We start from the raw sequence: 27,659 nt of genomic DNA, 5'->3' as shown, positions 1-27,659 counted from the left end.
AAAGAAGAGGTGAGTTCATCCTGTGACCTGATGTTTATGTGAAGTTTCTACAGATGGTCTGTGAGCAACAGCAGAAGCTTTAAAGGTCAGTGCAAGTGATAATAAAGAGGTTTTTACAGATGTTTGATGTTTAGGTCTTTTTTTCTTTCTTCGTGTTAAAATGAGAATCTAAGATTTTAATTATTCATGTTTATTCATTTTATTGTAATTCCACATTTCTTGAAAGGTCGAAAAATGTTTTATGAAAGTGCCAGATACACATCACATGTTCCCAGATTAAACCAGGGACCACTGGGAGGGTTTCATGCTTACTTTGTGGAGAAAACTGGTAAAGTGTCTCCAGACTCACAGCTCTCATCATGTTGCTGAAGATGCAGATAACAGTGAGACTGGCAGGCAGGTTACAGATATAGAGTCATCAGTTCCAATCTGAGGAAGCAACAAGAAAGTATAATTCCACAAACCAGGAGCAGATTTTAGAATTTAAGGAAGATGAAGCTGAGCACATGCAGACTACACACACCTGTAAGAGGGATAATAAAGCACTGGTGAACAGCAAATGTAGGGAAAGGTTTTCCTTTCAAAAATATTGAACTTTGATTATAATGAAAATGACACTAAATATACTTTGACTTGCTCTGAAATCAGATATGCTAAGAAATGACTGGTACAACATTTACTCAGCTGACAAACCATTAAATTAGATTCTGCAGGCAGCACGTAAGACCAGGATGTAAAACCTCACATTTGCTGGAGTTCCTTCAGGTAGAGCAGGAGTGGGCAGAACAAACAAATGAGAAAACTTGAGTCTGTTTACCTGTGGGGTTTTTGTTGTTGTTGTTGCTATAGTTACAGTGGATGAGAGCAGTTGATTTGTTTAACAACCAAATTTTTTTTTTCAGATGCAGGACCATCAACAGGAGCAACTGGTGTCAGAGCTCTGGCTGATGGTAGGCACACAGCTGTCCTCAGTAAATGTGTTTGATTAGAAACAGAAACGTGTCACAGCGTTTGTCACGTTCATGAAGTTCAAACTGCAGACACCAATGAGACGGTGATCAGGTGAAAAATAAAGAACTTTAATCAAAACTCCTGGGAGGCGAATAATACAGCACAAATGAATCACTGATCAATCACAGACAGTAATGACGATGGAAAAAGGAACAAAGGATAAAATCAGTAAAACGCAGGCAGGCCACTCGTATAATAATCCTCTGGTCTCATTACCAGACAACCCAAACAATGACATCAATATTTCTGGATTTTTCTTTAACAAACTTCAGTGATTTATGTTTTTAAATAAAAATGTATTCTTGCATTTTGATATAAAAGCAATGAAGCAAGACTCCAATCAGTCGCTGTCATTTTTCCCCTCAGGACAAAAACACTTTGTGGATGAACACCTGAAGTCGAGCTGATCCAGAGAGTGAGCAACATCGAACCGATTCTGGATGAGCTAAAAGGAAAAATCATCCAACAAGAAGCTTATGATAAAATCAGAGCTCAGCAGACCCCTCAGGAGAAGATGAGGGCGCTCTACAACGGCCCTCTGAAAGCTGGCGATGCCGCCAAAGAAGCCTTCTACCAAAGCCTCAAGAAACATGAGCCGACGCTCATCGATGACCTCAGCTGAAAGAACTTTGTGTTTTTAACATTTTATATTTGTGCATCTATTGTACATCTGTGGCACCTTATGTTGGGCTTCAATAAATTAAAATTTGTGTGGTAAATCACACACCAGCATGTCAGCGCTTACCTTTCTTTGGTGACAGAAAACAAGTTTCATCCAATAAACACAAACGTCTACTCAACCAGGAAGTTACCAGACAGTTTTCCATGAGCCAGTCACCTGTAATGATTGGCTCATGGTGCGTAATGAGGTAATGCACCTTAAACACAAACATTTTAGTTGAAATTAACAGAACCAAATAAGACTTTTTTACTTTTAGCAAAGTAAAAATTATGAGAAATGTCAGGCAGTACGTCAGTGGTGTTGGTGTGTCTGTGTGTGTGGTGAGTAGGGATGGGTACTGGGCACCGGTTCTGACATAAACGGTAGTAACCAGACCGAAAAGCAGCGCACATTTCGGTGCTTTTTTTCCCTGAGCTGTGATACACTTCTAGCCAATCATTTTACGTTTCCGAGGATAGTAGGCGGGGCCAGGTACGTACGTTCTTTTAGAGCAGAGCTACAGATTAAAAATGCCCAAGGCGAAGCGGTCAAAAGTCTGGCTGTACTTCACAGCAAAAGATGCAAACTCAGCAGCAACAAGTGCTTTAAGCTGATACTGTGATACTGTCAAAGGAGGTAACACCTCGAATCCGATGAAACACCTGGCGACGCATAGCGTTTTTTTTAAAAGCCGAGAAATGCGCCGTATTTGATGGCAGCAGCAGCCGTTCTTCTCTGCGTGAGTAGCTTAATGTTGTTCGTGTGTAATTTACGTTGAGTAGGCTAACCACGTTATTACATTAATGCATGTAAGGTGAACTAGCAAACATCATCAAACATCAAACATCTGTCTTCTTGTTTGATGGTAGATAGGGCTTTGGAGTTGACGTCACGCCCCAATGCATTGTGGGAGTGCGGCGCCATTTTCGGGGTCTACGAATCAAAACAAACACACTGTGTTGGAACGACGACTACAAGAAAGATGCTTAAAAGCAGCTCAAAAGAGAATGGACTGTATAGAGACCGATTGCGTCCAGAGGCGACGCGGCGGTACTTGCAGAAAATAGCGTGCATTCGAAATGTGGACCCGTATGAAACACGGCCGTGGAGTAGAAACCCCGAACACCTAGCCTTATTGATGTAGCCTGACATATTCTCGTACCTTGTCAGCGCGTACAAGTCGTCATTCAAACAAAGGTAAGTCAGCTCGAGTACTGCGAGTGAAATGCGTTTGATTTCCCTGCAAACATTCACATTAGTGCAGCATAAATTCATTCATGAGGGGAAATTACAGTGAGAACATGTGGAGGCTGTTAGAGGGATAACATAGTGAGTTCAGTGCATTGATGAGACACTGTCCTGAAGGATTTAGTTATTCGCTATGGTTAAAGAAATTGCAATGATTTATTCATATTTATTGTAAATAATCCTAATTATGCATCTTGCTTCCATGTTTGTATCTTGTGTCACTAAAAATACATTTTATTTTAGTTTTATACTTTGATTAATGACCTGCAGAATCTCCTTATCATATTAAGTGATTCATAATTGTCACTTTATGCTTTCTCCATCTCTAAAGTGATGACATCCTTGCATTACATACTTTAGGTTCATTTTCTGCAGGCAGGTTTCTGACAGAGAACAGGCAGATTTACACTATAACCTGCAGCGATGGACACATAAAGAAATGAAAAATGACATGTATGTGCTAACTTTCTAAACACTTTGTTACATTTATGATAAAGTAGATAAAACACATTTGTGTCGGCCTTGGCTCATTAGTTCTTGTCTTTAAATGAACTTTGTCTGTGTGTGTTTCAGGTCCTGCACTCTCAAAGACTGAATGAACCAGCATTGCAGCCATGGGTCACTGTGAGCATCACAGGGAAGGTTGAAGCCGCCCACTGCACCTGTATGGCCGGAGTCACGGAGACCTGCAGCCATGTTGCTGCTCTTCTGTTTAATGTAGAAGCAACAGTGTTGATCGTGGCACAAGGACTGTTACAGATGAACCTGCATACTGGGTTTTGCTGGGTAATGTGACCAAGATACAGCCAGAGGTTGGCCATAAGATAGACTTCTCCTCTTCAGCTGCCCAAAAAAGGCTCTTGATCAAAACATAAACAGACCATCTGTAGTGACAGGGAAAAGGAGCCGTCCTCAAAACAGAAAAATCCCACCTGCTACTGTGGAGGAGTTGTCACTGCTATAATGCCATAATGTTTTATCTAGGGGTCTAGATTTATGCCTGAAGTGCGCTGCCATGTAAATAATTTGCATTTACTGAATATGTACTGACTGAGTCCCGCTGTTCAAAAGTTGAATAAAGAAACAAACTAATTTTTGCCTCTTTTTTTTTTTTATTGAAACCACCTTATAGAACATCACATCAGTTACAGTGATGATGTCATTTATAGTTTACAAATGACAAAATGTTTACATAAAATCATGACAGTGTTTACATGATATCACCCACTACTAACTTTATTTACTGTATCTTTTGAAAAAATACAGCTACTTATACACCACAAGACTAAAGAATATTTAACAGGAGCAGGTTTCATTCTTCCCTGGTTTTATTATCACACTGTTCACCAAACGCAGCAAACCTTCACCATCTTATCCTGAAGGGTCACCTCTTCACCCTCACATGGAAGAAGTAATCTGATTGGCATGGTGGTTTGTTTGAAGCAGGTCCCTTGTGTAGCGCTGAAACCCAGTCACGATGTTTCATCCATTTCATCGGCTGGTTTGCTGCAATAATGCCAAATAATTAGCAACTCTATAAATAGAAGGTAGTTCTGCAAAATCACTCAGTAGGATGTTTGTTCTAATTTGCTATGAGCTCAGAGCGCATCGAAAATAAAACTAATAGGTTATAAAGATATGAACATATTTAGAACTTACTGAAAATGTCAGGAGCACCAACAGATATTTGGAGATGGAAGAGAACTGGAGCTCGTCTCACAGCTGCTATCCAGGCTGGACGCCTTCGTTTGCTAACATCGATACACGAGCTGCCTCGTGTTGCTTCCAGGTTGGGGAAGAATGAAAAGACAAACCCTTTTCAAGCTTATTCTCTTGCTGGTCGTGCGATCGAACATTGCAGCCGACCACACAGCAAATACGAACCATGGCTGTTGTGTGTGCCTTCGCTCCCTTTTCACTTGCGCTAGACCCCCAAAATGGCGGATCGGGCCAAAATCCTTTCCACGCCCACCCCCGTGACATCATGCTCCAAAGCCCTATACTCCCTTCACCCTGGCCAAAAAGGCTAAAATGACCAAAGAAAAAGTGGAAAACAGTTAAACATGAGAGGTTTCTAGACAAAGTTTGTGTTTTTTTCCATTGTTTAAGCACTGCTTCCAGCCAAGAGTGATACCATATATGCCCCATAGCTGCAGAAAAGGCTAACATTGTTATCTTTTTACAAAAAAAAACAAAAAAAAAAAAAACAAAAAAAAAAACAGCTGAACATGAGAGGTTTTTGGACCAATTTTGTGTTCTCCATTCTTTAAGCACTGGTTTGATCACCGTTTAAGCACCGGCACCATAGCTGGACTGGCCATCGGGCATACCGGGCATCTACCCGGTGGGCCGCTGGCGATTTTTTGTTTTTATGGGCCGATCGCCGCCCTGGTGCTCCATGATGGCGATGGCCTGAAGGCAAACAGACATGGCAGTGATTTTGCCGTTTCTCAGAGTTTTCATATTCAGAGGTTACAGAGCGTGCCCTTTATAGACGATGTGGGCGGAGTTCAGAGAGCGTGCCACCTGATGGCCCCGCCTCTATGTGTTACCTGTGGTTTTGTTACTTTAACACACCTTCATGTCGGATCCTGGACAAAACGTTTGAACGTCTCTTCTTGTTCCGTGTTCGGTCGTGTTCCAACCTCAGACGTTCAGATGAGTAAAAATAAAACCATCTCTGAATCGAGCCGAGCGCTCACCGACAAACATTTTTGTCAAACCAGGCGGGAATAAAACAGGCGGGTTCTCCTCTTTATCAGCCAATCAGAGCTGAGCTTCTCTCTGGAGTAACGACCATCTTCACACAAAGTTTACAGACCAAAGTTCAAATGTCTTCATTAACTTTATTTGTTTTCATTCATTTCAACGAGGAAATGTTACATTTTGTCACAAATTAAATCAGGTTTCTATAAAAATCTCCCTCATGATATAAACCCAGTTTGTTTACAAAGATCAAACAGTCTGTCAGCGTCTAAACATCACAAAAACACAAAACAGCAAAACGTTTGCGTAGATGAGTGAGAGGCGATTGGACGCCCGGGCGCTGCCACAAAGAAAACTGACAACTTTAAATCCTCCAAACAACTCTGACCCTCAAACGCCCCTTTTTTTCCCTCTACTTCACGGCTTCTGGTTGTAAGGCTGACCCGACCTTTCACCTCGCGACCCTCTCACAGGTGATAAGCCTGTCGTCTGTTTCTGACTCTCGGAGAATCGAGTGTCTGCGACCTTTAGTTCTGGAAACCTCTCGGACTACTGCAGCGCTCGCTGAACATGAAGAACGCCGTTTGTAGAGATGCGTCTGTTCTTGTTCTCAGTTTATTGGTAAAAGAAAAAAGTGAGTTTTTTGCTTTGAATATAAATATTTTGGATTCTGTCTCGACGTTCTTCGCTCCTCTGTCATCGTTAACGCTGAACTTCCTTCGTTAATCCTGTAAAACTCCTGAATGCGTCTCGTTATTCTCAGACTTCATTACAGCAGCTCAAAGTCGGCTCCTTATCGAGCGCTCTGTTCCTGACCTTTGACCTTTATGTCACACAACTCCTTCACTCATAAATCACCGACGTCTGACAGTAAAAGGATTTAAAACGGAAAACGTCACACGCTCGCCGGCGGCGCCGCGGAGCCAGTTCTGCCTTTGTCCAACATTTCCCAAATGATTAATATGCGAGATCAGGGTCATGTGTAATCTGCATCCACGAATCAGTGGTGACTTTCTAGAGCCACTGGTGGAACTGGTTCCACATCAGGCAGCGCGCTGACGCTGCACAGCTGCTCCGAGTGAAAATGATCAAAATCAAAAAGCTTCAAACTTAAAAAAAAAATAAAAGACTGAAAACGTCTGGTTAAAATCGACCTGCGAGCACACCATTGGGTGAAACGCTCCTTTAATCAGTGGCCTCAGTGAGGAGGAGGAGGGTGAGTGTGGGAGGGCGCGGGCTGCTCTACCTGAGCCTGTGGCGCCACCTGCTGCTGAGAGGGGGGAAGCTGTTGCTGCTGCAGCCGGGAGGGAGGGAGCGTCAGCGTCTTCAGCTTCTTGGCTTCGGCTTTCGGCGGGACGTCCTCGTCTTCGTCCGAGTCCTGCAGGCCATACTTGGAGAAGTGCGCCACCTGAGGAATAAAGAGGGGGAGGAGTCAGATACACCTGAGAACCACACAAACAGAAGTGACTCCATAATTTTTATCTAAGTGTTGTGGATCTGAACCCGCTGAAAACATTCAAACATCAACGAACGTAAACGAGGACGGTGCTGACGTTCATCAGGTGTCACGCCACAGCAGCGGGCAGTGAGCGTGCTTTAATCACATAAACTGACCTTAAACACCCAGGACCCGGTCTCAGGTCGGTACTCCAGGAAGCGAGCTCCCTGCTTGCGCGACGCCTTCTCCAGCCGGCCCTCGTAGTTCATGTCGCTCAGACGCTCGGGGCTCCTGATCTGGGTGCAGGCCGTCTTGTCGTTCGGCCAAACGCCGTCCAGAGTCACCTCCGCGCGCCTGCGAAAACACAGATCCACATCAGGACAGGAAGCGGAGGCAGAACGCCACAGGTTGATTAACCCTCTGGGGTCGAGGGTATGATCACACGTTTTTGACTACTTTTGATTTTACCTTTAAAAAAAGTTCGCTTCCTTTGGTATCATTTTTCATTTTAACATTAACACAAATCAGACAAAAACATAAAAGTAAGAGTAATATTTACTCTAACAACCACAAACAGGTTTAACAAACCATTTTCATGGTTTCGACTTGAAATGCAAACAAGTTCCACAAATCCATTTATCTAAAAATGCAGTTAAAGTGTTTTAACCATTTAAACCTATTTATAGAACAACTCCGTGTTCTGCCACACGCGTGATTTGTGCCACTCCATGAAAGCGTCACAGGACAGAAGAGCACATCACTTCCTGTTTCCCACCTGGAGGCAGTGTTTACATCATAATCTGCCTTCGGTGGCTTTTTGGCAGAACGGTGACATTCAGCAGTCGCCTCAGTGCGCGGTGCTGCCAACTGCTTTGTTGTGCACGTCGAAACAATAACTACACATTCACACGCTGAACAACACATCTCAAAACTCACTCTCCCCTAAACTTCCTCCTCTTCCTAAACAACCAGATGTCACATGTTGCCATATCATTTTGTGATTGGTCGATACGCTAAATTCTTCCACCAATAGGGAAGGGGTGGATTTTTCTTCTCGCTGGCCAGCAGCGAGCGCCGTCCTTACTTTTAGAAAAATGAGGTGAACGAATCCTGTAAGTTAGCTTGTTTTTAAACTGAAATCTTTTTTCCTTTGAGACGTTCGTTTTGGTTTGTAAGGTTTCCCGTCATCTCCTGTCGCTCACCTGTTAAGCCCCTCCCCCTCCGGTGGCTTGCTCTTGTCGTCTGGGTACACGATGACCTCTTTGCGTCTGAAGTAGACGATTTCGTCGAGGTTCAGTCCCGACACGTTCACCTCGCCGGGGAAGAAGATGGAGCCGTAACCTGGAAAAGGAGATCGGTGAAGAGCGGTGAGACAGCTGTCCAATCAGAGCAGACTTCAGCTCAAACCTGTTAACGTGCGACTGAAGTATGACATCACACGTGCGCAGGCGGTACCTTTCCTGCCGATGGTGAAGTTCTCCACGATGCACTCCCCGTTTTTGTCCACCATGTCGGCGAGCTCGTCCATGGAGGGGATGGTGTAATAGCCCACACGATTCAGAACGATGCCTGAAAACAGGAAAGCAAACGCGCGTCTTTTACCGTCCAGCGAAGGAAATGCGGACGAAGCTGAAATCAGCGAGCACGCTCAGTTACCTGCAGGGTGCGGAGACTGCTGGGACAGCTGCTGCTCCTCCTCTCGCTCCTCCTGCAGAGACTCCTCGCCGAAGGACGCAGACATGTCATCGTTGCTCAGCTGAAAAAACAAAAAGCTCAGAATTAGCCGTGATTCTAGCGTGCTGTGCCGCCTCGGGCCACTAGGTGGCAGGAAAATGTAAAAGTTCAGAAGCAGTGAAGAAAACGAGGAGCTGCAAAACGGGATTAATGTTTCTAATTTGTTCAGCTGATGTTCGGGACTCGAACACTGATTTATTTGTGCCGCTGATTCTGCAGCTCAGCTTAAATCGGCGGTTAGTTTCGCCTCCCCAAGCGACGACACGCTTGGGGAGGCGGTGATGTTTGTTCTGGTTCTGACCTCGAGGCCGTTCCTCGAGCCTTTGTGCATGTTCAGGTCGCTGATGGTGTCCTGCAGGCTGGCGTGGGCGCGGCCCTGTGGGATTGGCTTGGCGATGAGGTTGACGTAGAACTGGGTGACCTCCGGGTCGTCGTCGGCCCGCCTGCCGGGGCCCGCCACCCTCCTCAGCTGCTCCTCTTCCTCCTCCACGTGGCCGCAAATAGGAGAACATGGCGAGGGGAGGAGAGAGAAAGGAAACGTCTGTCATGAATCGCTGTGCGGCAGGCAGGAGTTGGACCCAAAATGCAGGACTCACAGACTCGAGGGAATGAACTCAAAACACAGCTTTATTTGCCGGTAGAACAAACATACAAACTAAACTAAACTGGGAAACCACAAACTAAGAACTCACAGAGAGACACAGGGAGATCCACACACAGCATGAGGGACGACGCGACACTGACTCAGAGAAACACAGGGTTTAAATACACTGGGGAGTAACGAGGGGAATGAGACACAGAAGGAGGGCACAGCTGGGAGAAATCAGGACTGACGAGACAAGCAAAGCAGGACACATTCACATAAGACACGGACCTTCAAAGTAAAACAGGAAGGATCACACAGAGACGCGAACTTGACAGTGGAGACAGCAACTAAGAAACAGAGACATAAACCATAAGGCAGAGGACTCTAAGAACCGAGAGACACAGAGGGGAACTCAAACATGCAGACACAGACTTACACAGAACAGAGGGGACACAGAGCAACATGAAGGGCAAGGGATCGAAATTAGAAACCATAGAATAACTCACACAAGTACAATAATACACACATCACAAAGAACTAAAAACGCTGGGTCAGGAGACCCAGGACCGTGACAGTACCCCCCCCCTTAAGGGCTGGCTCAAGACAGCCCAAACACAGAAAAACAAAACCAAACAGAAAACAACCCAGGGCGGGCGGCGGGGTTCCAGGACGGAGGGCTCGGAACAGAAAACAAAAGAAGAGTACAGCAAACACCGGAGCCCAAGAAAACAACCCAAACACAGAGCAGTTCAGGGGGTCGGCCATGCGGAAGGCAACGGCGGAGACGTGGAACCAGTCCAGGGGGCCGACTGCGCGGAAGGCATCGGCGACGACGTGGAAACAGTTCAGGAGGCCAGCCGTGCGCAAGGCAACGGCGACGATGTGGAAACAGTTCAGGAGGCCGGCTGCGCGGAAGGCAGCGGCGGCTCTCCAGTGTTAGGCGTGCTGGCCATGGCCCGGTGGGCACAGGACCAGTCGAGGCAGGACCAGGCGATGACGGGGCCGGACCAGGCGATGACGAGGCTGCAGCAGGCGAAGCACAGGCTGGAGCTGCAGCAGGCGAAACAGAAGCCAAAGTCGAAGCTGGACCAGACGAGGACGAAGACTCTGAGGCTGGGCCAGACGAGGACGAAGACTCTGAGGCTGGGCCAGACGAGGACGAAGACTCTGAGGCTGGGCCAGACGAGGACGAAGACTCTGAGGCTGGGCCAGACGAGGACGAAGACTCTGAGGCTGGGCCAGACGAGGACGAAGACTCTGAGGCTGGGCCAGACGAGGACGAAGACTCTGAGGCTGGGCCAGGTGGGGCTGCAGAGGCTGAGGCTGGACCAGGCGGAGCTGCACAGGCTGAAGCTGGACCAGGCGGAGTAGAAGCAGGGGCCGCCGGTGGCGGCTGGACGGCCTCCTTGGGCCCTCCAGCGGAGACAGAAGGCTGAACGGGCCCCTTGGACCTTCCAGCAGAGACAGGAGGCTGAACGGGCCCCTCGGACCCTCCAGCGGAGACAGGAGGCTGAACGGGCCCCTCGGACCCTCCAGCGGAGACGGGAGGCTGAACGGGCCCCTCGGACCCTCCAGCGGAGGCCAAAACAAAGCCAACAGGCATGAAGTCCTTTGGCTGACATGAGGACAACTGGCGCTGCACTGAGCACTGACTCTGCCCAGGCAATGCGAACATGGTGCAGTTCTTAGGGGGCTGCTCAAACTTCAGGGGTCCAGAATCAGCTGGGGACTGAGACCTAGCCTCTGGGGAAGCCCTGGAGTGGCAAACTGTGCCAACGGCGGCTAAACTATGAAAAGTACCCTGAGTAGAAATCAAGTTACCTCTCTGCATGGAGTGAATGAGCAAAACCAGCGACACAGGAGACGGAGCAGAGAGTGGCTGCTGGGCAGCTAACTGAGCTACTGGAGACACGGGTGATAGTGGGAGCTGAGCTACTGGAGATACGGGGACCTGAGCTATTGATGGTGGTGAAGTAGATGACTGTACGGGAGACTGAACTGATGTCTGTTGTAACGGTGGTGGTGAGAGTGGAGTAGGCGGTGGAGTTGATGATTTCACAGGAGAATGAACCAGAGTTGAGTGCACAGGAGACTGAGCTAGAGGTGAGTGCACAGGAGACTGAGCTAGAGGTAGTAGTGATAGTGGGGGGGGAAAGTGGAGCTGGTGATTGAGTGGATGACTGTGCTAAGGGAGGCTGCGCTGGGGACACTGGAGACTGCGCTGGGGAAAACTGAGCTGCAGGGGACTGCGCTAGAGACTGCAGTGACGGTTGTAGTGGAGGTGTAACGGGTGGAGGAGTGGCTGAAGTGGCTGCGGGTCGGGCGGCTAGTGGCTCAGCTACAGAGTGTATTAACGGCAGGGCTATGGGTTGAATGTCTGACTGAGTAGCAGCCTGAATGGCTGGGTGTAGTGATGGTGGTGGTGGAAGGGAAACAGGTGGTAGTGTGGATAATGGAACTAAGGGCGACTGAGTGGCAGACCGAACTGATGACTGAAGCGATGGTAGAGGTGAAAATGGAGCGTGTGGTGGAGTTAATGGCTGTGCTAGCGGGGGCTTCAGGAGGCTGGGCAGCTAAGAGGGCTTCGGGAGGCTGGGCAGCTAAGAGGGCTTCAGGAGGCTGGGCAGCTAAGAGGGCTTCAGGAGGCTGGGCAGCTAAGAGAGCTTCAGGAGGCTGGGCAGCTAAGAGAGCTTCAGGAGGCTGGGCAGCTAAGAGAGCTTCTGGCTGGGCAGCTAAGGGAAAAAACACAGCCCCGGAATAAACAGTCCCAGAGTCAGGAAACTCCTGATTGTCCCTTCCACTCACCACAGCTGGCAACTCAGAAGTCTCGGGGTCCGGCTGTGGCGGTGGGTGTCGGCGGCGGGAACGCAGTTTCTTTTTTGATGATGGCTCTGATGGGCCGAGCAGTTCCACATCCGGCCCTTCAGGCAGGTGGGCAGTAGCAGCTGGGGGATGAAGGTGGAGCTCATTTCGGATTAAATCCTGTTCGAGTGGGTGGAGCGCACTGAGTAGCCAAGGAAGACCAGAGATTAAACGCTGTAGTTTGGTTTCCACAGCACGGCGAAATTCCTTCCCCTCATGTTCGAGCCACAGATGCAGGAGTCTTTCCACGGAGTAGATTATGTCCAGACGCAGTTCTTCTGGTGGGTTGAGTGCTGCTGGGTCCATGTCTGGTCGCGTCGTACTGTCATGAATCGCTGTGCAGCAGGCAGGAGTTGGACCCAAAATGCAGGACTCACAGACTCGAGGGAATGAACTCAAAACACAGCTTTATTTGCCGGTAGAACAAACATACAAACTAAACTAAACTGGGAAACCACAAACTAAGAACTCACAGAGAGACACGGGGAGATCCACACACAGCATGAGGGACGACGCGACACTGACTCAGAGAAACACAGGGTTTAAATACACTGGGGAGTAACGAGGGGAATGAGACACAGAAGGAGGGCACAGCTGGGAGAAATCAGGACTGACGAGACAAGCAAAGCAGGACACATTCACATAAGACACGGACCTTCAAAGTAAAACAGGAAGGATCACACAGAGACGCGAACTTGACAGTGGAGACAGCAACTAAGAAACACAGAGACATAAACCATAAGGCAGAGGACTCTAAGAACCGAGAGACACAGAGGGGAACTCAAACATGCAGACACAGACTTACACAGAACAGAGGGGACACAGAGCAACATGAAGGGCAAGGGATCGAAACTAGAAACCATAGAATAACTCACACAAGTACAATAATACACACATCACAAAGAACTAAAAACGCTGGGTCAGGAGACCCAGGACCGTGACAACGTCAAAGCGGCTCACGCCTGAATCAGCGTTGCAGTTTCTACGGTCATGTTACACTTTTGACTCTCAGAGACGTGACAGCCAATAGGAACGTGGTGAGACCTGTGTCCGTTCTGTGGGTACTCTGACGGCGAGGCAAGGTCGTCGCTCTCCTTGTTCAGAGGACTGCTGTACTGACTGTTGTTCAGGTTGTTCAGCACGAGCTTCTTGATGCTCTTCCTGTGGAGGAAACGGACAGCGTTACCTGCCGGCATGCGCACGGTCATATTTAACTTTGCCGCTGCGTGGCGAGCGGAGGTGTACAGCAGCACGAAGGCTTCGTTGGTGAGCGACGGCTCGTCGTCATCCAGGCCGTCAAAAAGCTGCGACTTGGAGGCTCCGGAAGACGTCAGCGCTTTGGGCCGCACCCTGGTCGCAGGACACGGAGTCAGCTTGTAGTGAGTGGGCGTGGTCAGAGCCTTCTGAGCCGTCGGATTGGTCGGTTTCAGACACTGTCAGAACAAAGAAGAGATGCAGATTACAAGTTAACTCACAGCTTTGTATTACTTTATGTAATAAATTCTACGTTCCCGTCACCGGTGAGGGGCGGAGCCTCCCAATGGTTTGTTTAGACGAGGTACCGACAGCGAGGAAGTGAAACCGCCGTGACGGCAGAAAAAGAAACTAGGGGTGGGCGGTATAAACTAAACAGAGATTTTTACTATACCACAATAACAAGTTGATGGTGTCATCATGGATTATCTCAGTTGTTCTCCTGACTGAAGTTTGGTCCTTTTACAGCATCCTGCCATGCGACTGTATTTGTCCCTGACCATCGGGAACCCTCATGTTAACTTTTATCCAGTGGAAAAAGTTAGCGTGTTTATATTATGCTAACATAGCTGTGTCGCTAGTGATCATGTAGCACATCATTATATACCAGCTAGCCCAACTTCAGTAACCCTACAAACGTCACTGCTGTTTACTTTCCTGTCTTCATTTATGTTGGATGTGACAGCAGAGCGGTACGTTTTAATTTTTCATCAATCTCTCAATCAGAACATGCGATATCATGCTTAGGTGGAAACTAGCGAGCTAACTTCCTGCTAACTTCTAACTCTGTTAAATGTAATAAATTCGGTTTTCATGGATGCCTGGATGTTACACCTGGTAGAGCAGAACGCTGATCATTTTGTCAAAGATGAAAGAATTTAGACAGTTTTTAACTCTTAGTGATGCCACAATGTTCGTTTGACTTTGGGACCAGAAGAGACGGAGTTTAGGACCCAGATTACTCAGCGAGGCTCCAGACTACGGTAGCCCTAATGCTCCGACAATCCATCAAGTGGTGCGGCTTCGTAGCTTACCAAAGTTGTACTAAAACATTTTGACTGATTGCTGTGCACCATGTACCACATAAAATTGGTTCAAGGTCAGTAAGCACAACCAGAATTCATACATAAGGCGCACTGTCGACTTCTGAGAAAATTAAAGGATTTTAAGTGCGCCTTATAGTAGGGCTGTTCGATATAACGATATATATCGGATGACGATATAAAAACGTCTATCGTTTCATTTTACGCTGTCGTTTGTTTCGTGGTGTAGCAAAATAAACCGTTTACAGCAATATTTTTTCATGGTTCTGATGTCACTGTAGTGGCTATATTAATTTATTAAAGTTCTCTCTTTCTCTTATATTTAATATCACCACACTACGGACGGACAAGCGCCTGTTTTTATGCGTTGTCATTAGCAGCAACAACGGTAACAGCATCGTATGTCTGCTTGTTTATGTTCCACATAAACCTTTCACAATAAAGCTCAAGATCCTGTTGAGACTTTTCAAAATAAACTGAATCACGTGAAAGAGGATGCAGAGAGTTTACAGAGGAGAAGCAAAAAAGGGCCGTCAGGTGCTAAAAAAATAAACCTTAGACTCAAACGTTAGAACAGCACAGCCCTACCTTATAGTGCAAAAAATATGGTATACAATACAGTTTTATTTATATAGCACATGTAAAAACCTGAAGGCTCACCAAAGTGCTTCACAGTAACACAGAGAAACAACACAAGTCATTTTAAGTACAGATCGGACACTAGCACTAGCACAGAAGGGAGGCACTAATAGACAGGAAGAGTTAATTAAAATAGGCATCAACTAGGGCTGTGCGATATGACCAGAATCTCATATCCCGATATAAGACATCTATCGTCCGATAATGATATAATTCACAAAAATGTAACATTTTCTGTAAATTCTGTGAATCTCGGGCAGCTCGACTTGCGTGAAGTGTTTCCAGCTGGGCGTCGTGTAGCTGGAGTCGAGTGTTTTAACGATGCATGAAACGATACATTTTTAGACATAAGTTGTAACGGCCGTCGTTTTCTTTGTGAGTATTTATTACACGGCGTGCTGCGGGGAAAAGCCTGTTCTGCCATCTTCTGTTTCAGCCCGTTATTACACTCTTAAATCCTGCTACTTATTCCTGCGTCTTTTGGGATCTTACAAAGCTTCAAACGACGCGTTGACTATTAAATTAATGGTCGACGATTTTGATAGTTGACGAATGGTGGCAGCCCTACTCCCACTAATGTTTTTGTTTGATACATCTTTTTGCCTCCCGTCCACACTGAGGCGTTTTGAAGATGCTCTCCGAAGCGAATGCATTTGAAAACGCTGTGTTTGCATTGCAGTGTGGACAGCAAACCCGGAGCCTTCTCGAAAATAATGACACATTTTAGTCATATGACGCAGTCATGTGACAAACTAAGACAGCGGAGGGCATTACACAGCAGTTGTTTTGTTTGCTCTCAGTTTTGACGGCCCTGTTAAAGATCAACATCAGTCTGTACGTGCTCCAGAGAGCTTTTCTTCAAATTCTTTAATTCTCACTAACTTTGCAACTTTGCACTTTTGTGTTACTCGCAGCAACAACTCCACCTCATTGTTAGTCCATTTAAAAAACTTTCAAAGAGCCGGAAAGTAAATAAGCGGCAGACAGAAATGAGGCAGGTCGAATCTTCTTACGTTTCACGCATGCGCAGCACTGGAACGTCAGCGTTTTTGGCCATTTCAATGTGGACGCACAACTCTGTGAAAACGACTGAAAAGTGTGAACTTGGAGCGTTTTCAAATGAAAACACTGCTTTCAAATTTGTCTGGGTAAGTGTGGACGTAGCCTACTGCGGGGCAGAAGCTCGAGTTTGACGGCTTCTTTGCAGTGAAGTTAAAACTGAAAGCCTCCTCCTTCTTCTTGGGGTCTGAGGGTCTGAAGAGCGGCGAGTCTCCGTATGGCGAGTACGCCAGCACGCTGAGCTGCTGCTGGAGCATGGCCTGCTGGGCAGCCGCTGCATTGGGATCTGTGAGGGCTGGAAATGAGAAGATGTTAACGCTCCACGTGTGCCCGTGGGGACGTGAAACAGCAGCCAGAGGGCAGTTTGAGTCACATTTTTACCAGCAGCATAAAAGAACTAAATGATGACGTTTTAACAGCATCAATCTGTCCTCATCTCTAAAACATGTGGCCGCTCACCGACGGGCTGCGTCGCTCCGAATCCCAGGGTGCTCGTTCCACTGTTGAACCCAGTTGTTCCGAACGTTCCCATCGTTCCCAGCGCGGTGCCCAGTTTGTTCTGAGTGTTGCCAAACAGTGTCTGCCCGGGGCCGACTGCTGGACACACAGACGTGGACAAACTGACTGTTTAGTTTTTTCTGGCTGACTGAGCAGAGGTGAGTGTCCTAGTTAAAGCAACGAGGCGGTTACTGGGTACCGTTGCTGGGTCTGTTACCTGTTCCGAAGCTGGTTCCCAGTCCGGTCCCCAGCGCTCCAGTGGTGGACTTGTTCCCAAACAGTCCTCCTCCAGCAGAGTTTGCACCGAAACCTGCAGCCAGACAATCAAACAGGACGAGCTGAAGAGCCGGAGGCGCAGAAACTTTGACATCGTCACATATTTTCAGCTGACTTACCGAAGGTGGAGGTGTTGGTTCCGGTTCCTGGAGTGAGGGTGGGCTTGTTCCCAAAAAGGCCGGTGGTGGTGCCGAAGGACGGGGCACTGGTGGTGGTGGTGCCGAACCCGGCTGTCTTGTTACCGAATAAACTCTGCTGCAGAAGCCAAAGTCACAGGATACGTAAAGGACCTAAAACTTATCACTCAAACTGAAACTCAACCTCAAGACTACAAAAGAGCTCCGAGTACTCAAAGAAGCATCTGCCTGGAAATACACGAGCTTCCCCGCGTGCTCTGGGATATTTGTTCTCGAGTCATTAAAGGCATCCTCCTGAAAACAGGCGCACCCGTTAACTCTGCTTTAACCTCGTGGTTTGGGATGTTTGGCGCTAACAGCGTGGAGGAAGCTAACAGCGAGGGTGCAGGGTAAGACTCTCACACTGAGCTGCAACCCAGCTTTAAACAGATCCGTAAATGATAAGTTATTTTTTTACAGTTTTGTCCTCCTGTCACTTCACTATGAAACACCATAATCGCTGATTTATTTTACCGTTAACAGGTCAGAGTTCACAGATTGTTAATCCACACCAGTAACAGCAGCTCTGCTCATGGATGATGCTTAAACGTGTTGGTTTTTAAAAGACTTGCTAACTTCTGCCAGTAAAGACATTAAAATCTATGTTATCGAGCTTCTCTTTAGTTGTAAATGTGGTTGAAACTCTGCAGCACACGTCCTGCTGCATTTGATCATCCATCTCTTTCCCTGCTTTTATAGAATAAAGAATAAGTCGTTGCTTCTTTATATCAAACTGTCCTCACAAACAGCAGAGCACACAATCGTAAAACGCACACAGGCCGGACACGAACGAAGCGACGTGTCCTTCAGACTGAAATCAGACTGTCTGTGCTTCACTTCAAACTGTATGGACACAGAGTTGTTTGCCATCACAAACAAGAGTTTGATGAGGAAACATCTGATGAGGGGAGGAGCTGCTGCGCGCCGGGGGCGCGCGCGCGCACACACACACACACACACACACACACAAAAATAATTCACAACTGGACAATAATGGGTCTGCTCTGATCCCAACCTGAGTGCCGACATTCCCAAATCCAGTGTTGGTTTGGCCGAACAGGCCCGTGGCTGTCCCGAAACCAGTGGCGGTGCTGGTCTGAGCTGAGCCGAACAAGCCGCCCGACTGAGACGCCGCCGTGTTCCCAAACAAACCCTGAAGAAACATCCAAACAACCTCACTGTGACTTCAAACAGCTTCAGAGTCAAGAGAAAACATGCTGCGCCGCACCAACGCAGAGGCAGCTGAAAGTCAAACTGAGACGACAGCAGTGTTGGGCAAGTTACTTTGAAAAATTCATTATAGCTACTAGTTACTTCTTCAAAAAAGTAACTGAGTTACAAGATTCTAAAAGTAATTAATTAGTTGTAAAGTAACTATTGCGTTACTTTAAAAAAAAAAATGTTTAACCCTCTGGGGTCCCGGGTGTAATCGGCCATTTTTGACTAGTTTTGATGTTTCCTCCACGTTTCACCTTTAAAAACTATTTACTTTGTTTGGTCTCATCCTTTTCAGCACAGCCTCACGTGTCTGAATTTACAGTCATGTTTTCATTTTGACAGACTGTACTAACACAATTGATCTAAAATCAGACAAACATAAAATCCAAGTAGAAAAGGTTATTTTTTTTCTACTGTAACAACCACGAACATGTTTATTGATCATATTTCATAACTTAAAATGCAAATATAAATCGTCAGTTTTAAAATCATATCCACACGTTTTGCAAACAAAGTTATTTGCAGCCATTTACCTTTGACCTTTTTTTTTTTTAAACCATTTCAAACTATTTACAGAACAATCAGCTGTTCTGCATTCAACAGGATGCCACACAAAATGTCATGTTGCCATATCATGTTCTGATTGGTCGACATGGTGCATTTTTCCACCAACGGGCTGTTTTTGTTTTGTTTATTTTGCTCATAGGCGGAGAGGTCTCGCTGCACTGTCCTTAGAGAAACGTGACGAAACTATTGAGGAAAAACACGTTTATCATGACTCTGGTATATATCACCGTGTTGCTTTGTCATCTTAAAGTGGTCATGTGATTGGCTTACCACGACTACCTTATTCTTCCTCAGTCAAACAGCATGTGATTGTTTTGCCCCCTGAGCTCCAGGTGTTGTGCCAAAAAGTGGTCGTCGGGCAGAAAGTGATCGCAGGAGCGCGCAGCTGCTTAAAGCTGTAGCGTCCAGACTGCTTACAGCTACTTCCCTGCAGCTGATATAAGATGCTGAACCAGCTGAACACAGCTTCAACCGTCTGTTTCTTGAAAAACGGTAACGCGACCGCGCTGCATTTTCTTGTTAGTAACAGTAACGCCGTTGTAACGATAGAAATAGTAATTAGTTAGATTACTTGTTACTGAAAAAAGTAACGCCATTACTTGTAACGCCGTTATTCCCATCACTGGACGACAGCGTGTGCTTTGGCTGCTAAACGAAACTGAATCAAAGTGAAGCCGAGTCTGCTGGTTTCCACCTGCAAGTCTTTACTTTTTGTGGCTGCAGGAGTGAAATTGTGTGAAAATGAGCAGCAATCAAACTCAACCTGATGTGTCAGAAACAGTGAAGCGGAGCTAGTCTCACCATGCTGCTGGTGTTGGCCTGTCCTATCGTGTTGGTGTTTCCAAAGGAGAAGCCGGTGCTCTGGGCGGTGGTGGTCGCACCAAAGGGCTTGAAGAGGCTGCCGGCCTGCTGCTGGGTCTGCTGACTGAACAGGCCGCCTGTGGTCGCGCCAAAACTGCCGGTAGTTGCTGAACAGACAGAGACACGCACGTCACTTCACTTGCTCTCATCAACACTTCTTATTGTTCGTGGGCTCTACGTCACAGCTACTTACGCCCTCCGAAGGTGCTCTTGTTCTGGCCGAAGGAGAAGCTGCTGTTGGGAGCCGAGGATCCGAAGAGGCCGGTGGTGGCGCTGGACGTGGCTGTGGCCTGGCCGAAAAGACTGCCGGTTCCCGGGGCCATCGGGTTGGTTGGGCCTTTCCTGCCCGCCTGGTAGTCCTCCAGCCTCAACTCCTGCAGGGAGAGGAAGAAACAACATCGTCAAACAACAAAACTGAGTTTTTAGTGGCTGCGTTTAAGAGCCGCGGCCAGCCGAGTGAAAACGGACCTCCAGAGACTTGTTCTCGTACTCCTTCATGGCAGTGATGCACTGGTGCTTCGTATTGATGCTCGTTGTCACGCCCGCCTTCACCATTGTGTCACTTCCTGTCGGAGGCTGAAGGAGGGAAAACAAATTTAACACAGAGCATAAAAACAGTGAGACGTTTAGTGTCTGAGGAGCAGAAAGACGATTAAAGGGGAAGAATAATCACTCACGTTGAACTTCACGGTCGTTCCCGGCTGCTGAGTGGCGGAGAACCCCGAACCTCCAAACAGGGACGTAGCCCCGCCGAACGGGTTGGAGGTGGTGTTGGTGGAGCCGAAGAGGCCGCCGCTGCTGCTGGTGCTCGTCCCGAAGCCTGAAGAGAGAGTTCACGTCATTACAGGCCGAACAGAAGGAGAGTCGGAGCAGCTGCTTCAAACACAACAACGTCATTTTTCTCATATTTACATAAAACTGTAAACATGCTTTTTGTTCTTTAAGGTTTCTGATTTTCTCGTTGTCGTCGCTGCGGCGATTTATCGTTTTTAATAAAAACGAGAGTGAGGGTTTGGAGGGTTCTCACTTGTGTGTGTGTGTGTGTGTGTGTATAAATCCTAATGATGTGCTGCTCTCATCATTTCTTCCACATTAGTTTGGATATTTGGCATTTCTGACTCGCCCGAGGCATCGAGCTCACGCTCCTGTACAAAAAGAAATTCACTTACTTTGCTGACCGAAGGTGGACGAGGTGCCAAATCCTCCCGCCCCGCCACCGAAGGGAGTCCCAAATGATTTGTTGAACATCTTGCCCTGCTAGCAGGACAGCATAAGTCTCTGTGGACACAAACACCACCGTACAGTTTAGATCAAACGTTTATCTTCAGTCCCGCCGACTAACCGATCGAGGCAGCAGCAGATGTGCAGCTTCTGTTTTCTGCTGCCGTGTTTGTGGATGGTGTCTGATGGAGAGCAACAGCTTCACTTAAACCCACACTGGATCTTTCAGGTTTAGCTTGTATGTCTGTTTAGGGGTGTGGTTTACTGCTGCAGGTAACACACTGACCGTAGATCATGCCTTAAAGACACTTTAGTGTCCCAGCTGAGGAAAAACCTTCTGAACAGCAGGAGGAAAGCTTCTCTGACGTCACTCAAATTAAATGTTCGGTATCAGCCACCTCCACAGGACAAGACTCAGCAGTCCATCTGCATCTTAAGGATAAAGGACACTCTTTCGAGGATGCCAATGTTCACATTTTGGACAGAGAGGACAGATGGTTTGAAAGAGGAGTGAAAGAAGCATCTATGTCCACTGTGAGCGACCATCTTTGAACAGAGGCGGGGTTTACGACACCAACTCTCTGCCATCTATAATCCAGTTTTGAGTTCCCTCCCCAGACGCCTTAACGCCCACTCACATCCTGGGCCCTCTGACCTCAGAAAATCACATGATAAGGTGGGGCCAGGCTTCACAATGAGCTCACCTGAAACTCTGGCTGATTGGGACCCACACCCAGTTTCACACCTTGGCTCAGGCGATTAGAGGATCATCAGGGGGTCCTTTTGTCCCTCTGTGGGGGGAAACTCCCACTAGGTTTATATCTGGGACTCTCCACCATTTGACCTTAGAACTGAAGAAGCGTCTCGGATGAGAGGTGAAACGTCTTCAAGTAACTTAAAGAAGTCCAGACGCTTTTCTTTGCAAGCTCCTTTGACTACGATGACCTGGATGACTGAGAACCTTCACAGACATGTTCGGTATCAGCTTCTGCTCTGAGAAACCACATTTACAAACAGAACTTTGGCTTCAGCCTCACATCCACAGAGGACTTTAGAAGAGCCAATGAGCATGACTCATAGTGTCACGTCTTTGGATGGTGGGAGGAGCCGGAACCAGAGGAAATGCCGAGCTCTGTTTTTAACCCAGACGTGACGACAGAGGAGCGTGTCCAACCATGACACTGCACTCTCACTGGTTCAGACCAGAAGCTCCATCCAGCTGTTAAACTGCACAGGCAGCAACTGTTACAGGCAGAAGAACAGCGGGACGCAGCATTTGCAGTGTTACTCTCTACAACAGGAACACACTTACACTCAGCCGCTGCAAAGCTTGGACCAAAAGCTCTACAGCTTTTACGTCTCATTACAATAAGGGAAGGAGGAACACCATCAGGTGGTGTTCAGCTCTGTCCTGTTGTTGCTCATCAGTGCAAACGCTGCTTCTGTGTGCAGGAGTGCCCTTCAGCAAGTGTTTGTGGGAAGGAATTTAATTACAACAGTACTCACAATCCTGTGATTTAGGCCTGTGACTACAGTGTTACGATGAAGTCTTCTTGTGTATACTTGAGAACACGAGGACGACTGCTCTCACTCCTGATTAGAAATCACTGCACTTCCTGTTCTAAAGCATCTTTTGTGCAGGTTAGGTGTTCTGGAGCTCTCGATCTCCTCTGAGTACATTTGACACACGACACATCGGCTCTGATGCGTTTTAGATGAAAAACAAATCTTTGTGTTGGATAATTAACTCTGAGCTCTTTCTACATGTTCGAACATGCAACAGCATTTCTCCTACAGAGACACTGAAAATCACACATTCACTGACTTTTATACCTTTACTCATTCAATATTCGCACCTTGTTTTTACTGTGGTTCATCTGTGACATGACCCTCTTACACACAAGAAATGCCAGGTGTTGATTCCAGCTGTGGTTTGTTGTTTTGTTTCAAATCATGTTTTTCATTTATTCTCTTTGTCAGGGATGGAAACAGACACATGAACCCACGAGTCAAACCTCCGATCTTCATCTCGCTCCACGAATCCAGTCAGGAAGCATTTAAGGTGGAATTCTTTAAATGCTTCACGGGTACAAAATGACCCCAGCTGACGGAAACTGCACGCGTTTACCCATACCCTTGTTTTAATGACTTCTGTGAGCACATTATCGCGCTATCGGTTATTTCTCGCCGACCTCGATTCGCCTCCACGTGCGGCTAACCGAGCTGATCCGCCGGTTAGTCACAAACATCCGAAACACAAACGTTAATGTTGGAAAAACTGGGCGGGTTTACAGTAGGTGCTATTCCGGCTCCTAACCGGGCGAGTCCGAGCTAGACCAAACCAGTTCCATCCAGTTCCACCCACTGGAACTACTCTCCTTCCTCTAGCTCTGTTTTCTTTCTCTCTCACACACACAGATCCCTGGGGAGCTTGGCAGACATCCTACTCAGTTAACTAGAGGGATAAAGCAAACTGTCTGCACAGCTCTTGAGGAACGCCATAGCAACCTTTTCTCTCCTCCGAATAATCCCACACTTTCACTCTTATCCCTGAAAGTTCTTCCTTTGCTCGAAAAATCGACACTAAACACACAACAAACTTCATCATAAAGACCAGGAGATAATGCTCTTGTGTCTGAGAATGTTTTAATTAGTTTTGAGTTCTGGGTTGGATTCAATCAGATAATCCTGCCTCTGCTCGTCTGCACCTGCTTCGTGGCTGTGAGTCACTGTATTCAATTTGCATTTGCACTCTTTTCGAATCATGGAACAAATTACATAATTGCTTAAATGCTTGAATGTATTTTTTTCTTTTCCTTTCTCTTTTTGTTACACAACTGGCACATCCAGTTCCATCTTTTTAGAGAACCGGCTCTTTCGGCCCGGCTCACTAAAAAGAGCCGGAAATCCCATCACTACCGAATGTTTGACCCAAAACACTGAATTTAAGAACTGAAATTGAATGGTGAGAAGTGAAACTGAAAGCATAATTAAATGTCGGGCCAAAATTAAAGAAGGATGGAATACAATTTCAAATTAATTCATTTTCATAATGTAAAATTCAGTTTCAATTTAGTGATGATCATTTTTAAACCAATAAATTGAATTTCAAATTAGGCTAATTCAAATTCAGTTTTAAAAAGCATTTACTCAAGTTACAATTCAGATTCAATCTGAGCAATTCAAATTCAAATTTAACTTATTCAAATTCAGTTTCGGATGGCACAAAGTTCTGGCCATACAAAGAGCGGAAAACAGGATTTAACCTCTGAAACAAATGCTTCCCAAGGAAAAACTATCAATCGTATCTAGAAAATTCTTTCACCTTGAGCGGCAGGAACCTCTAGTGTATCAAATACTGAATTTTCATGTTTGTAGAGTTCATGCTGACCATATAAAGCAGCCTTCACCTCTGATTTTCAGCCGAAATTAGTTAGAGTTAACATTATTGTCTATGAGAGACTTGGATGAAGGAGGCTGTGCTTTGATGGCATTTGTGAGAAAACCTTAAAACACATCTCAAAGAGAATAACACTGGATGAAAGAAGATAACGATAGCTACATTTTAATGTCTATATTATACATATAGGGCAAAAGGTTTGGGCGGGAAAAAAAGCAGGAGACATTTTTCTTTATATTCTTCACACGATCTGATATCGTCGTGTTGGTGTTGTTCCCAGGTCAACATAGTAAATGTTGTTCCAGGATCAACATTGCAAGTGACCAATCAGAATGTTGTGATGTCATACTTTTGCGACTTCGGGAAAAACAGCCATAAAACAAAAAACTGTACTTAAGCTGCGAGAAACCGCCTCTGTCCGCCGATCAACGGACCCTGACCCTTTAATAAACGCTAAGCAGAACTGATATTGTCCTTGCAACATTAGAATTTCATAAATGCACGAATGGCTTGGTGCGCCAAAGAATAAAGTCACAACAATGTGATTGGTCACTTGCAATGTTGAACCTGGAACAACATTTACTATGTTGTTCCAGGAACAACACCAACACGACGATATCAGATCATCAATATTCTCCACCCTCAGGTATTACAGCAGGTCATGTGATCATTCAGTGGTGGGAAAATTCCCAGAAAAATCGAATTCTTCATAAAACATAAACTGCTCTTATGAAAAAGAAACATAAAAGATATCAAAACACAGATTTAGTCAATAAAAGTCCGAAGTCTTGTGACCTGTATAAAGTTTAAATTATGTTTCTGCAATAAAGTATGCCTGAGTGGTAGGGCTGCAAGCTGGTCTGGGTTTGTGCCTTCTTTTAGACGTTTTGCAATTCAAATGAATGGGGAAACTTCCTTAGTTTGTTGTTTGTATGGATCTGTGTGTACGTGTGTGTGTGTGTGTGTGTCTGTCAGACTGAAAACAGAGACATTAAATTGGCTTAGATGAATTGAAATGTGGGAGAATCAACAACAAACAGGCAAATGGTTTCAGTTCTAATCATCCAATCAGAAATGATCATTCTAAAATCAACTGATTTTAACTCCCCAGATTTGAACAACCTATTTCCTGAAGAGAAAGAGAAAACTAACCCAACAGTGAGATCTTAAGAGATCCACAGCCTGTGGCTCTTCAATGGGGTGTCACAGGGTCCCCAGAGGAAAAAAATTGTAACTGTAAAACAATAAAATAAATATTATTCTGTAGCAATTACACAAGAATATCCAGCAATGTCCCTGCCTACAATTAAACACATTCACTGACTGAAAATCATCTGCTGTGGCAAACAGGTGCAAGCCTTTGACCACAAACTGAGTCTCTGCTCGGTGACATTCGTCTATCCTGGCCTGAAAGGAGACGCTACCGGCAGACTGCAGCGAGAACTGCCAGCATCTGAGCCAGACTCTGTCTGTCTCTCTCATCATGGTCACCTAAATGCACAGTAATGGCAGGTTTGTAATAAGGCAGATCGCGCTAACATAATATGCACTGTTAGTTGATTATTTACCTGCCGCATTAAAGGGAGAGGACGTGCAAACGTTACCGCTGCTGCTGGGCTGAGATTCACGAGTCCGGAGCGGAATTAAAAACACGACATTCATTTAAGGTCATCGCGTGTTTTGTGAGCAAATGCTTTTGCATATTCGTAGTGTTTCCTCCCTTAAATGAAATATGTACTTTGCAAGTATTGCAAGTTGCCCTGTTGTCATCCGTTCTCGTAAAGTATGACCAAACTTTTGAGCATTTGAGCCGCTTAGGCGCCGTGTTTCCTGCCAGGTAAATGACTCTCAGCAACGTGGTGACGTCAATCGGGGCGACTGGAATCGATAAGGGAATCGTTTGCAAAAATGGCAAACAATTCCAAGGAATTGAAACAGTGGGAACCGGTTCTCAACAAGAACCGGGTTTCGATACCCATCCCTAATTCCCATACATTTAAATTCACCAACTGAAAATAACTGCCAACAGCTTTCAGTTGGACTGAAGTAAATACTGACGACATGACTGCCAGGTCAGTTGTGAACAGGATCTATCAGGTTGTAAGGAGGGCAAATCAGAAGCATGAAAAGTCCTGTTACATTGGCACACTTAATAAAAACACCGGCTCACTTTTAGTCCTGACTGTGGCACACAGTTTTGCCTCTTTTATCTCTTTGTATGTCACATCTCCTGGTGATTAATACAACAGCAGCACTGCCTCTCGTGCGTTTGTGTTTAGGCGCACAGTTTGAAGGTTTGCAGGGACGTGAAACAATAGCTCCCCTCAAATGTGTTGAACCGAAAGTAACAAGCCTGTTTTAAAATGTGAGGAGTAGAAAGTACATATATTTGTTTAAACATGTAGTAAAAGTAAAATACTCAAGTACAGACAGTAACCTCCCACCTCTGGTCACCACAAAAAAGACAGAATCCCACTGTCACAGTGACCTGAGTTGGGCTGCCCTGCGAAACTAAAGTTAAAGGAATAATGTGAAGTTATTCAGATGTTCAGATGTTTCTCCTTATCTGTTCCACTCACCTCTGCCATGCTTTTCTCCTCTCTATATATTTTCTTCCTCCTTTGTTACTCACAGAGATCCACTTCAGCTGCTGTCGTGTTTAGATTTGTTTAAACAAAGTCAAACATGCCACTTACAAAGGGAGAGGGTGGAGTCGGGAACATACTGCCACTGGCCTGAGGGCCTCAAACAGTTTCCTGGTACCAAGCTACATCTCTGCTAGAAGCTCCCTAGATCATTACAGCTGGCAGGTACCACCGTAAGTAAAGTTCTGCACCCTTCAATGCGCCAGACTGCCCGAGTGACGAGCAGCACGAGGCAGATACGAGATTACTCTATGACCCCTCGTATGTTAGTCTGGAACGGCGGGTCGAGGCAAAGCAGCAGGTGATGTTAGTGTGACACAAGTACATCATAAATATACTGTTAGATGCTAAACGTTAAACACTTCAATTAAATTGAATGTGCTAGATGTGAGAAACTGTCTGGAACAAAAATGAGAAAAACCGGACAAGTTGTTTGAGGAGTTCTGCTCTAACACTGCATGCAGAGTGTGAACAGCTGGAGCTTCGTCTTATTATTTCTGCACAAGAAGACCTTTAAAACTTGTTTAACCTCCTAGGACCTGCGTCCACACATGTG

General features: G+C 46.2%; 1 protein-coding gene across 7 annotated transcripts; it reads right to left on the bottom strand.

The window, feature by feature from the left end:
• Nucleotides 1-6,125: 6,125 nt before the first annotated feature.
• Nucleotides 6,126-27,357, bottom strand: LOC120737597 (nuclear pore complex protein Nup98-Nup96-like). 7 transcript variants are annotated; one of them, XM_040038407.1, is made up of 18 exons: nt 27,038-27,357; nt 21,007-21,115; nt 20,515-20,657; nt 20,306-20,413; nt 20,031-20,211; nt 19,778-19,944; nt 18,207-18,344; nt 17,135-17,270; nt 16,957-17,049; nt 16,701-16,838; nt 16,352-16,536; nt 13,291-13,679; nt 9,100-9,292; nt 8,721-8,820; nt 8,520-8,633; nt 8,267-8,405; nt 7,241-7,418; nt 6,126-7,034 (listed from the first exon to the last, which is right to left on the bottom strand). In XM_040038407.1, the coding sequence occupies exons 2-18, from the start codon at nt 21,083-21,085 to the stop codon at nt 6,825-6,827; spliced, it is 2,691 nt and encodes an 896-aa protein (XP_039894341.1). In that variant the 5' UTR covers nt 21,086-21,115; nt 27,038-27,357; the 3' UTR covers nt 6,126-6,824. The 7 variants fall into 7 exon arrangements, with proteins under 7 accessions (XP_039894341.1, XP_039894364.1, XP_039894379.1 ...); XM_040038430.1 differs by lacking the exon at nt 27,038-27,357 and having other exon boundaries at nt 13,291-13,407; nt 13,492-13,679; nt 21,007-21,555; XM_040038445.1 differs by lacking the exon at nt 27,038-27,357 and having other exon boundaries at nt 13,291-13,407; nt 13,492-13,679; nt 17,135-17,267; nt 21,007-21,555.
• Between the last annotated feature and the right edge of the window lie 302 nt (nt 27,358-27,659).

Source organism: Simochromis diagramma, unplaced genomic scaffold, assembly GCF_900408965.1.
Source record: "Simochromis diagramma unplaced genomic scaffold, fSimDia1.1 OVJJ01000323.1, whole genome shotgun sequence".
Lineage (NCBI taxonomy): Eukaryota > Metazoa > Chordata > Actinopteri > Cichliformes > Cichlidae > Simochromis > Simochromis diagramma.
Note: the sequence above shows the minus strand (reverse complement) of the source record. Positions and strands in the feature narration are given on the sequence as shown.

What these genes read in the sequence shown, in the direction of transcription:
- LOC120737597 (XM_040038407.1), bottom strand. Translation starts at nt 21,085, where the DNA reads ATGTTCAACAAATCATTTGGGACTCCCTTCGGTGGCGGGGCGGGAGGA. An exon ending in GGGAACCAGCTTCGGAACAG is followed by an intron (nt 16,839 to 16,956) that starts GTAACAGACCCA and finishes CTGTGTGTCCAG; the next exon opens with CAGTCGGCCCCGGGCAGACA. An exon ending in GCAGTCTCCGCACCCTGCAG is followed by an intron (nt 8,634 to 8,720) that starts GTAACTGAGCGT and finishes TCCTGTTTTCAG; the next exon opens with GCATCGTTCTGAATCGTGTG.